We start from the raw sequence: 12983 nt of genomic DNA, 5'->3' as shown, positions 1-12983 counted from the left end.
GAGAACCGACAAGACGATTCGAATTTATATCCTCTAACGTGCATTATTATGGGCGGGCAAGACTTGCCCTGGCTCCGGGGAAAGAAAACGAAGATCCAGCGTATGTCTCTTCCAGCTGAATTATGACTTTTTCGGCGGCTCATTTGAAATTACACTCTTCTCATCTTTTTTCCCGACGCGCTAACAATCAAAACAACACACGTAATAACTTCCATAAATGGGACTCGAGAGAGAGATACAAAGCCTTCATTGCAAACACGTAAATAACTCACCTGAAGACACTCACGATAAAAATATCATCCTCATTCGTAATGAACATCCACGCGCGTTCAGTAAGGAGAAAATACTTGAAGGTAATTTGGCATGCAATGCAAAAGAATATGCGTCACAAAGGTACCCGAAAATATAATTTCATATATTCCATCGGAAACAATATTTCAAATATAAGTAAAATATTCCCATATCCTGATCCAGACGCTGATTTAGCTCTAAATACGAGACAACGCGAAATAAAAATCTTTAATATTTTACCCACATGTTAAGTCTTTATAATAAGACATCCCTACGCATACTCGCTAATGGAAAATACTCTTGGATTTTAAACCTATAAGTAACTAAGCAAGTTATTTCTTAACTTCATTGTCGGTACACACGTAAGAAGGGTATAGCGAGAAATATATACGTAAGAAACCATCGGCGTTGATAGGCAAAATGGTCCTCCACCAATGGTCCATCGACACTTAAACACCTCATAATAGCACGAGGTATTAATGACCAAAAAGCTAGCAATTCCTTACCCGATGTAGGTAGACCTCCTTTCAAGCATTACACAGGACATAGCTAATAAACATTTCGGAGGGCTTTTAAGGGTAAGGATAATATTTAGAGGGTTTCACTTGTATGGAGATCAATTAAGACCCTTTATACTGAAAATTTGATCCCGAAGATAAGAACCAGATACGAAGTCCTGAGAATACAATCACTTACTTCCAATGTACATAAAAAACGATGGCTAATTTAAAGCCACTATTCGATAGACTAAAATCCTCTGGCCACGGCCATTTCTAACTTTGTAGAAAGTATATAGGTGCAGGAAAGTGGAACTGTAAGTAACCCTCCATGGGAGCGCCTTTAAATATTAAAAATTACTATCCTCAATTGGCTCGAAATGTGTACTCAACCATCGCGCATTTAAAAGTGTTTACAAAAGTCGCCACTCGCGTCGCTGACGGACAAATTGATCCGAGTTACACGGGGGACTAAGGTATAATCAGCGGTTTTGACCGAAATTTATGCACAAGATGATGTTATTTTTCAAATTCATTACTTTTCAAAGCTATTCCTCACAATTAAATACACTATACTGCAAAATATTGGAAAGAGTTGATCGTATTGAACGAAAATCACCGCGCCGCGGTCATTTTTGAAAACCGACTGCGATGCTGTCGCATTTAAAATGCCACTCAAGTGACAATAGAAAGCAGCCTACTATGGGATGGAATTGGACCTCCTCTTGGGGCGTTCATGGCGAAAATACTCTCCATTGCTTGGTTATTCACCCCGGATGACATATACAGTCCGAAAATAACGCATGGAACGTGTTTCTCTCCTCAACTTTCGTCCTCCGCCGAGTCTTAAATTGAATTAGCACCACGGAGGACGAAAGAAAGAACTCCCGACTCGCTAGACGACGAAGGCCTTACTCGAAGCAACCGTTTTCTGCGATTCCACTAAAGCGATGAGGCGGAAAACATTCCGTTCGATTGTTTGGTTTCCGACCGTACAAGGATGCCGCGAGGGAGGCGCCCGACAGGGAAAAACACGAGTCAAACTATGGGACTCACGCGATCACAAGGAAAGCGGAGAGAATACGCGTACATATGCGTATATATAGAAGAGGATGTCTGTTTGTTTTCCCGCTATGCGTATCCATTCGGCTACGCGGATTGCGACCAAAGTTATAACGTAAATTCAAAAAACAGACTCCAGCATACCTGTACGAATTATTCATCCCCCGCAAAAAAGTTACTGGAATTTGCACCCGCCGTGTTTCTGACCTTCAAATCCCTCAAGCCCGCACCAATATATATTTCAAATCTTTTTATCCAACTGCGTCTAGATTCTGGAACTCTCTTCCGCCAAATATAAAGACGTCACAATTACAGTCGTTTACAAGAAGGCTGTACTCCTATTTGAAGTCTGGGGCTTAATTCAGTCTCCTCAACTCATTAGAGTTATCATCTTAAAGTTGTGATGTTATCAAAACTCTCTACATAAATGTGTATATGTATGTGTGTGTTCATTACTGTCTAAGTTAAAACTTAAATTTTTGTATTATTAGTATTGAATATTTTACATTTTTTGTATAAATATCAAATACTTGTTAGCCTAGCAATAATCTCCACAATGCCTTATTTTTGTCAAAATGCCTTTTATTTAGAGTAGAACATTTCCTGTATTTTCTATTTTTTGCTCTCATAGGTTTTTACCTTGAGTATAATAAAAATATTCTATTCTATTTTATTCTACATGTATCCCATGCTCCCAAACCTCGAAGTTCTACTTTTGGTTGCGTCCGACGGGTTCTTTGCGTCGTTTTTTCATTACCGTATGTTACGTCACGTCATACAACTTCTGCGGTTGGACATCCTGCCGGATAGGCATGCCTCTTGACACTCTAAATTGAAAAATCACAAAAATCCTGCAATGTGACCAACAATTCCAAGTTCCAAATTTCTCACTTCTCAGGGTAGTATCCTTCCCGTGCAACGCCGGGTGGCCTACTTGTGAGAAATAATTGCCAAAGAGGAGGGAATAACGAGTTTAAAGTGATCGCAACTACAAATTTTTCAGCGTGGAGTTGTTCATAAACAAGCCCTACATAATTTGACAAAAATTACACCATTTTTCCCACCCTATCTGCCTACTCATTTCGTTTTAGCTCCTTTCTTTGGTATTTTTTTTCAATAAAATTTTCAATGAACTTTGATGAAAACAAATTTGTTGTTATGACTGTCTAGTTCCTTTAAATGATCGCAGCGCCGCAATCGGAAATTGGCGGCCATTTTTAAAACTTATCTCCATTTTTAATTCCAAATTCTGGATAACAGTCGGAATACAGTTAAAATCAAAATGAAAGTGTTATGATATTGCATTGTCATCTGGTTCCGAGTTATCCTGAGAATTTCAGCTTGAAAGCCAATTGGAAAGTAAGCTGAAATCGAGTTTTAAGATTTGAACGGACAATATGACAAACACCACAGCGAGTTTGTAAAAAAATTATAAAAAATGACGAAACTTTGACGGGAAGGAGGAAAAGACAAGGCCACCTACATCCCACTCACCTCTTAACATGTTCTTCTTCTTCATCAACTAAGACCGTTTCCCTCTTCCCACTATAGGCTCTCACAACCTCCCCCCCCCCAATCTTCCTGAGCATCACACAAACAACGATAATGACAGTATGGTCTCAGCAAAAAAATAGTCCAGGGCCTTAAATTTGAAGAAATTATGCATTCAAAATCATTCACGCCTCCACCTTTCGAAATCTTATAAAAACTCCTGTTGCCTACGCACTCTTGGTAGACGAAGAATTAAAAGGATTTCCCTGTTTCCATCGCTTGACAAAATTTAAGACCTTCCAGGTGCTAGAAATCAGGCAATACGAATATGAATAATTTTTAGCTTTAAATAATACTATACCTACAACAATTTCCATAACTATTTAGGACCAATACATAAAAAGACACCGATATATTTGTGAATTTGATTACTTTACTAAATCTGTTGCATGTATTTTCTAGGCATGACAGTGGGGAATCTTTGAAAACAAATTCATAATGGCATAAATAAAATCAAAGAGCAAAGAAGTCATTTGAAGAAATGTCTCGAGTTAATTTTTTGGGAAGCTTAAGTAGACTTTGCCAATCTAAAATAAAGAGTAAATAATATTTTATAATTACGTAAAATATTATTATTATTATTATTATATTATAATTAATCTCTCGTTTAATTGAGCTCGAAGACAATTATAAGAGCATATTTTCATTCAAACTTATTTAATTTTCTAAAAAAAACAGAGTTTTAAATAAAATGTCGAAATGGCTGGATACGAAAAAAAAAACATTTTCATGTCAACTGCAAAGTACATCCAAAAATATTTATGCGTTACCATCTCTCTCAGTCACTGAGGAGTTACGACCCCATGCTTCAGGACAAATAATACTTTAACTTATCTCCCCTACCGTCTTCTTAGGTATCGCAGATACCTCCTGAAAAACCTTTATATAAATACAGGCCTCTTCCTCGAAAAATAAAATCGTTTACTGTCCATATCACAGCACTCGATAAATTTAACGCAGAAAAACGCAATAAAAATAAAAGTTTGCACATCAGGAGCGGACTCTTGAAAAATATGAAGGAAGGAAATTTATTATTGCTAGTATTTTAATCGCAGCCTGTTTTTGCTCAAGAATACACGAATATTTCCACTCCAACTAACCTTACGAAAAGTTAGCTTCTTAATCTCTTCTAACCTCCTGAATCACCCTGTATAGTATAAATAGTTTTTGCGAAAAATCCACAGAGATAATCATACGCCTTGACCGGGATTCGAACCCAGATCCCCCAATTCCCTGTCGAGTGCTGTAGCCAGTTAAGCTACCGAGGCATCATTCTTCCCTATGGAAAATTGACAGCGGGTGACTCCCTCAGAGTTATCACTGCGGCGAGTCCCGGTATACTTAAATTTATCGTTTATTTAAATATTGGTCTGCCATTGACAAAATACAGTTGAAGCTCGATGCTTCCTTAGCTGGCGTCAAAAATCTCTCCTTCTTAGTGCTACTCCTCGACCGCATGCATATAAGACGACCGTAAAAGGAGAGAAAAATAGGGAAAACAAAGGGGCGAGACAAAAAAGTCAGGGACACAATGGGAGGAAATGGGGAAGGAGGGAGGATAAGGGAGCTTTTAAGGGGACTGGACGGATTCTTTCATCCCCAGAAAAGAGAAAACTTACTCCCCACCGACGGCATTTTCTTCTTCTAAGGATCCTCTGGACAATGCCAACTACTTCCCCTTCCTCGGTGCCAAAAAATCAGCAAGCGGCGAAGTTCGCCCAGTGGTCGACACGGCGACAATCCGGCGAATTCCTCACCATGACGAACTCCACTCCGAAACGTGCACGGCTATTTATTTTCTCCTCGGAAGTTCAAACGCGTGGGCCAAACACACGAAAATCCTCTCTCCCCTCTGAAAGTAACCAGTCTCGAGGATGACTGACACGCTTTTACACAACACAAGGAGCGCACTCGAGTGAATGGGACAGGTTAACTATCCGGACTTGATCCGTGACGATGATGAGGTTTGGAGACTGAAGAATGCGTGTCGTTTCGAGATATGACGAACTGATTGGGATGGGAACGAAGAAAATTAAGTGGTCCCAAGTGCTCTTGAGGAAGCATGAGCCAAACAATTTCAAAGAGAATGCAATACTGACGGAGTTTTAGTAAAAAAAAGTCACCACTGTGTTAAAGGCAATGCGTCAGAGCGATGCGTAGGATAAAAAACTGCAAAAATATCCACGAATCCAATTAAAGTCAGGGTGACGAAATACACCACAAAAAACGGCAAGAACACACTTGTTGAGATCTGTCGAACAGGTCTAGATCAAGAGTTGAAAACGTAAACTGTCTTAAAAACACTTTTCTTCGAACTCCACCGTTGTAAACAATAGGCGTCTGCGCACCGACAGCCAAGAAGTGACAGATGACAGTCAGGTCGACGAACTACAACACGGAGACTTGTTGAGAGAGGTCGAACGGCTTCCAGGTGAAATCAAAAGCAGAAACTAAGCTGTCTCTCCTTTGAGACAACTTACCACACGGCACTGTCCTAAACAATAAGCGTCAACGCACAAACTGTACGGACGCGACGAAAATCCACTCGTGCGCTACGACAGCTTCAAGTCGAGATCAAAAGCAGAAAGAGTAACCTGTCTTCTCAGACACTATTCTCCAAACGACACTGTTCTAAACAATAAACGTCCACGCACAAACTGTACACACGACGAAAAACCACTCGCACGCTACCACTTTCCATCCCCGCTTCGACTCCCGACAGGTTCCCGGGATTAAAGCAACAACACGAGAGTGCAAGGAACCCACAGGGGCGGTCGAACAGCACGCGGTACGGAGAGGAGACCCCGATTGAGGGCCCTGGAGGAGTCCGAGCAGACCCGACGTTCCTTACGGGCAGGGGAGTGTGCACTGAGGACCGGCGGGGTTCCCGGCAGCGCGTGGAAGAGGGGGTTGACGGCAGTGCCCAGCGTGAGGGAGCCGTGAAGAATGGTGGAGTTGTGTATGTGGGGAGTGCGTCAGGAGGCGAACGGGAAGGGAGGGGTGGGAGGCGGAAGGGGTCGGGGGAGGGCATGGGGCACGGAGGGGAGGTAAGAGATAGAATGGGAGGGGAAGGTGGGGCGGGGGGAAGGGGGAGGACGGTCGGAGGAAAGAGGGGGCGGTATCACTACGAGTACGCACTATGCAGTAGTGTTATGCAGGATACGGTAGTGGGTTCCCACAATACAGTGAGAAACGAAACTATGACGTTTGAGTACTGCGGAATAGTCCGTCTGGCTATCATCGAGGCAAAATTATTCAATTCAACTACTGCACATGTTTACCTTCGTAATGATAAACAAGGAATTATTAAAGTATTCTACCGATTAAGGTAGAATACTTTTCAGTAGGTTTCAATGGAGTGCTTGAGAAGAATTCTGTGAGCCTCCCCTTCCATTATGCACTTCCCTCTTCCATTCACAATAAGGCCTACTACCTTTCATTCTATCTAAAAATCCAATTCTTTTCCTTCCCCTCCCTCGTTTACCTAAATTCTTCCCTCTAAAACTGTTTTCAACATTCCCCCCCCCCCCCCCCGCTAAGCACTCGCTCCATCCACGCCTTCTGTCTCCTCCGTATCTCATCTAAAAGCTGCCTCTCCTCACCCACCAAAACAAGGAATATGTTTTCCTATACATAGAATAATTAAAAGGCCAAAAAATAATTGCCGATGAGACCTCCGTAAGAACTGGAATCATCGCAACTTGTATCTTGTTGGTTGCATATTATAAATATCTCTATACTGCTATCAATATGAAAACGACAAGCTACCGCAGGGTGGCGTTGGCTAAGGGGCCACGTTAAGGATCGCCATGTTATTCGGCACATATTCGTTTTTACTATTATAGGGTCTGATGCTTTACTTATGACAAGCACTGCTAATGAGACCTCTGCGATGCATATATGCAACAATAATAAGTTCGAATTCGAAAACATAAAACTTAATAATACGTAGGCTAGAGTATTCAGCGAGTTTAATCATTAAACCGTTTTTAGGGGTTTCGCAAGAGTATCCATTAAGTCCACTCGTACTTACTCAATAGTATTCAACAACATTGGCGTAACTAGGAATATACCTTGGGGGGATGGGATAACCTGGGGTGGTGGCCGCTCTCCCCAGGCAAAATCTGGTTAAAGTTTTGAAAAATGACATTCCTGGTTATACATTTAACATCATTTTGGCATACAAAATTGAACCTGTAGCAGATGCAGTTATTATAATTTAAAACTAGACGATAGTTTTAAATTTTTTTTCACTGAGGCTTTGGGGGGGATCTATTCCCTCATCCCCTCCCCATAGTTACGCTACTGTTCTAAAGGCTATGGATTTTGAACAATGGCATTATTACCCACAGTTTAATTTCAGGCATTGAAAGACGAAGGCAAAATCGTGGATAGAACAGGACTTGTTGGTTATAATACCAACAGGAAAAGCATCCTATCGTTCGAGAAAGGGCGGCAGTTCTTGGGGAAGTAGGGGGACAAATTTTCATCGGTGCAGAAGAACTTCAGAATGAGGAACGGATGGTTAGTGAGAGGGGGGTTGGGGCGGGAACGGGATGGAGGAGGGGGTGTGAGGAAAGAATTATGTGAGGAGGGTGCAGCAGAGAGGTCGGGAAGCAAAAGGATACTGCGGTTGAGGAAATGAGACATTTCGGAAAAGGAAGACGACGAAGGAAAAAAAAATCAAAAAAGAAACGGAGAGCGTGGGACATAACCTCTCTCAATTTTGGCGAACTATGACGCCCGCGACTGTTTCACAGACGAAAAAGGAAGAAAAAATAGATTATTTCTCACTTCAGTGAGTGACATAAAGCGTTTACATTCTCTTGTTTACATCCGTTTTTTGCCGTGATTAGTAGATACATTAAACTGCGATTTGTATATCAAACTGTGATTGGTTTATTGCACTGCGATAGGTAAAATTCTAAAATTAACCGAGAAAATTGAATTGCGAAAAAAACTCTAAATCCGTTATTTTACGACAATTTGCGGATTACGACATTATACTGCGGATAGTAAAGAAAACTAGAGACAATATTTTTCAAAGGCATTATTTCAAAGGAATCGGTTTTTACAATACAGTAAAATTAATGGTTATATTAATATCTAAATTTAATCAAAAACAATCAAAATTATTGAAGTTATTTCGCAAAATTCGTGAACATCGCAAAGAAATCATCATGTCTAATTAAGAAAGCCTCAGATAAGGCCGTGGAGCCGAGACAACCACCAGCTAAATCATGTTACATTGTAAATTGTCGTGAAAGTGAGGACTGATATATGTAAACAGACAAAACGAATAAAATATCGCCTTTCTTCCATGCATGAGAAAATGCAATAAAACAAAAAAGAAACGATTTCAAAGAGCGTGGGGCATTACCTCTCTCAATTTTGGCAAACCATGACGCCTGCGACAGTTCCACAGACCGAAAAGGAAGAAAATATTAAGACGAGAAAGAATATTGAAACAGCTCCCAAGGTCTCTTTTGAAGTTCCTCCCTTATAATAGAGGTTGGAAATGCTAAGTGAGGACGATGACTTTTCGAGACTTTCATCTATATTTAGATTGCTCGTTGACGCCTAAACTGAAATTTTGCAAATATATCATTCCGAGAAATGCAAAATCAGACGAATGACGAATGTCGACTTTTGCCTCAGAGAAACTCGATGTATTCCTCTCTAACTCTCCATCGATATATGAAAGGATTTTTTAAAAAGACGAAATTAAGACTAAACCCATTAGATTTCAAATGGATTGAGTCCTAAATGCTTAAATCGTTATAATGATTGAAATCGTTGTCCTTAAGTCTTCCAACGAAATAACTATTTCATGGAATACACGCTAAAACTTAAAAATGAATATTCCACAAGGTCACACGTAAAAGACGCAAATATACCACTCCAAAAATATCAAAAATGAGACGATGAGCAAATCTCAAACTTATTCCTCAGAGAAACTGAATGTTTTTTTGTTTAAATCTCCACCTATTGATGTAAGTATATTGGAAAAATTAAAATTAATAATAAGTCCATTAGATATCAAATGGATCCAGTCTTAATTACTTAAATCGTTAAATATCGATGACTGAAATTATTGCCCACGAGTCTTCCAACGAAATAAATATTGCATGGAATGCTGGGGAATACTCAAAAATGAATATTCCACAAGGTCACAAATATGAGAAGAAAACAATTGCCCATCAAGCAGGAGAAAATTGCATAAACACGGGTGAGTGGAAAACAAAGAGAGAAAGTGAGTTGAGAACTGTAAACATGCTTCGGTGAAGCAATGCAGCAGCAGTCATTTCCACAACGAATTAAGAATTAAAGAAAATACTCAATATTCCCTTCATTAAAATACCAACAAAATCGAAAATGGCTATAAAACAAGAAGAATAAAGACTGAATATATACCACGATTGAATGCATGGATAAGTTAAATACTACGCATCCATTAGCAAATAAATAAGAAAATGAAAGAAAAATAAATTTTAGAATACAAAAGAATTCAATAAATAAATGACGTAGGAATTTTTATAATATAGATGAATACTATATGAATAAGATGTGCGTAAATTTCTCTTTCATATTAAAAATAAAGATAATAACATATGTATTATAAATTTATTTCAGATTTCATTGCTGAATACACAAGTGGTAATTTAACAAATCATTCTTAGTAATTAGGGTCTCTATGAGACGAACTCCCACACTTAAATTAATAAATTGAAGATTAATGAATTAACATAAAAGTACACCTGCTCTTACGAGAAAAAATATGATCATAATAAGGGCCGACAGTTGAAATTCATAAATGCAAAATATGAAATGTATTACATTAGACAACATCCGAAATACACTATAGCAAGCTGGATAAGTTATATTGCATGACTAAACACAATCTCCAACAAATTAAAATATACCTGCAGCACCAAATATTCTTAATATCATATGTCTCTTAAATAAATACATCATGATGACTATATTTCGAGGAAAAACGAAATGTCCTAGCAGCTTAATATTGAGGCCAAGCAGGCCCATGTTAATCTCAAGCGAAACTCGTTTCTCAAAAGAAAAATATAAATTATAGGAAGAGTTTATCAGGTCTCAATTCATAATGTCAGTAATTCATCGGACAGAAATGAGGAAAACGGCGCCTGCCCTTTCCCGTACTTGGTGATTACGCAATAATCAGTATCTTGACCATCAGCCTTCCATCGACCTCAAAATCGAACCGAAAAATCAAACCTAAAAAGGAATGAGTCTTAGAAAATTAAGTATAAGGCGCAATCTTACTCACTAATTTAGCCGTTATGCGTAATTTCCCCCTCATGCCTAATGAACTCTTCCGAATTTTCTTTCTCATCGGAGGTCTATAATTAAGAATCGCGCAGTTGACTGCTGGGAAATATGTACAGCGAGAAACAAGTTCTTTCGGGCAAAAAGGAACTCCGCTAAATCCGTACTCGTAGCTTTGACCTGAGGGTAAACCTGTTGAAGAAACACCTGTGCGAAATGGGGTTTATTTTATTTATTTATCTATTTATTTATTTAAGTAAATTTCACATACAGCCGTGACGCCAATTTACAGTGAAACTTTTAACATTGACATACATGAATTAGACACAATACAATAACAATATAAAAACAAACAAAGAATTAACCAGTAGGGAAGTATAACATTCAATTAGCAGACATATGGGTCAAAGCTTGTGCGGTGAATTTTTTACGTGACAGGTAAAAAGGATCTATGGAAGGAGGGAGCGAATTTAGAAGGGAGGAGAGGCGATATAAAGGTGAGCGCTTGGTCAGGGAGATTCTGGGAATCGGTAGGTGGAGTAGGGAGAGCGAGCGGGTGGAACGAGTCGGTATTCTAAAATTCAACTGAGAGAGGAGTTCAGGGCAGTCAAAAGTCGAGTTCAATATGTTGTGTAGAAAGTTGAAGTCCGTTTTAAGTCTGAGATTCTGCAGATCAGACAAGGAAAGAGAAGACAATACAGCATCAGAGGACATATTGCGTAAGTGAGGGATTCTATGCCTAACTATTTTGGCAAAGAAGTGGGGGATGCAATCGAGGGATTTTAGGTTAGTCGGGGCTGACATGGACCAAATTGGAGAGCAATACAAAACTATGGGAAGGACAATCGTTGAGAAATAGGAGTGAAGTGCAATGGGATCCTTAATTTCCGTGAAGCGGTAAAGAAGGCCTAACAGAGACATGGCTTTCTTTTTTACAGTCTGAATGTGGTCGGAGTAGTTTAGTTTGGGGTCGGTTATAACGCCCAAATCTTTCATCGTCGTCACTCTGGTCAAGGGAGATGAATTTATGGTGTAGTTGAAAGTGATGGGCTGTGTTTTTAACGCAATAGTCATGATGCTGCATTTTTTAGGGTTGAGCTTTAATTTCCAAGTGTCACACCACAGGGAAGCTTTATTTAGGGCAATTTGGAGATCTCTGCAGTCAGAGGTGTTTTTTATCTCCTTGTAGATCTTGCAATCGTCCGCATATAAAAGAGTTTGTGTTTGGGAGGACAGAAGGTGGGACGGAAGATCATTAATATATAAATTGAAAAGATAAGGTCCTAGGACACTGCCCTGAGGAACTCCTGACGTCACAGGAGACCAAGAAGAAGATCCACCAGCGAGTATTACACGCTGGGTTCTGTGGGAAAGAAAGCTTGTGAGAAGGCTAAGGAACTTACCATGTATGCCAAATTGCTGGTTTAGTTTATGAAGGAGGAGTTGATGATGGAGTGTGTCGAAAGCTTTGGAGAAGTCAAGGAAGATGGTATCAAGTTGACGAGAGTTGTCTATTGCAGTGACGGCGTGGTGCTGGAAGACAGCAAGATTTGTTAGGCATGATCTCCCAGGGAGGAAACCATGCTGCTGGGGGGATAAAAAGGGAGAGGTGAAGTAGAAAATCCTATTGAGAATTATGCGCTCACAGACGGAAGAAAGTATTGGAAGCAAAGATATAGGGCGATAGTTTGTGACGTCAGCTTTGTTTCCCGCTTTGAGTATCGGGATAACGTTGGCGCATTTCCATTGAGGAGGAAAGGTTCCTAATGAAAAGCAGCGATTAAACAAAAGGGTTAGAGGTTGTGCAAGGGAAGAGGCGCAGTTGCGAATGAGTTTAGGGCTGAGACCATCAGGACCGGGTGAGCGGTGAAGGGGTATTTTACAAAGGAATTTATAAACTTCCCTGGAATCTGTCTGAATGGATGATAGGGAATCGCTAGACAGCGGTTGGAGGGACTGAGGAGGGGTTACATTGTGGAAGGAAGTAGGCTGTACACAATCGGAAAAGAATTTGAGAAAGAGATTAGGCCTCTCTGAGCCCAAGGCATTTCTGGCATTGTAGGAGACTGCTTCAGGAATCTGCGGACGGCTACGGCGTTGATTGATAAAGGTCCAGAATTTTTTGGGACTGGAAGATATGTTTGAATATATTTTATTGATATATTTTGAATATATTTATTATTATGTTTTTGCATATTTTTTAGAGTGTGCTAATTCGTAATACAAGTAGACTGGCGTCATTTAATCTATGCCATGAGGGAATGGTTGGGAGGGAAGAGTGCA

The 12983-nt window shown here is 39.8% G+C and overlaps 1 protein-coding gene across 2 annotated transcripts in view; it reads right to left on the bottom strand.

Annotated features, from left to right (window-relative positions):
- LOC124165145 (AF4/FMR2 family member lilli-like) overlaps nucleotides 1-12983 on the bottom strand; it is a 457820-nt gene that overhangs the window by 107387 nt on the left and 337450 nt on the right. Inside the window, exon 1 of one of the 2 annotated variants that reach the window (XM_046542453.1) lies at nucleotides 5021-6352. The exons of the other annotated variant lie outside the window; for it this stretch is intronic. Coding sequence (XP_046398409.1) covers nucleotides 5021-5036 — 16 coding nt within the window. The 5' untranslated portion in view covers nucleotides 5037-6352. Of the gene's footprint in view, nucleotides 1-5020; nucleotides 6353-12983 lie in introns of those variants that run through there. 2 annotated transcript variants of the gene reach the window in all.

The sequence above is a fragment of the Ischnura elegans genome, chromosome 9 (assembly GCF_921293095.1).
Source record: "Ischnura elegans chromosome 9, ioIscEleg1.1, whole genome shotgun sequence".
NCBI classification, from domain to species: domain Eukaryota; kingdom Metazoa; phylum Arthropoda; class Insecta; order Odonata; family Coenagrionidae; genus Ischnura; species Ischnura elegans.
The sequence above is the reverse complement of the archived record's forward strand: the minus strand, read 5'-3'. Positions and strand labels throughout refer to the sequence as shown.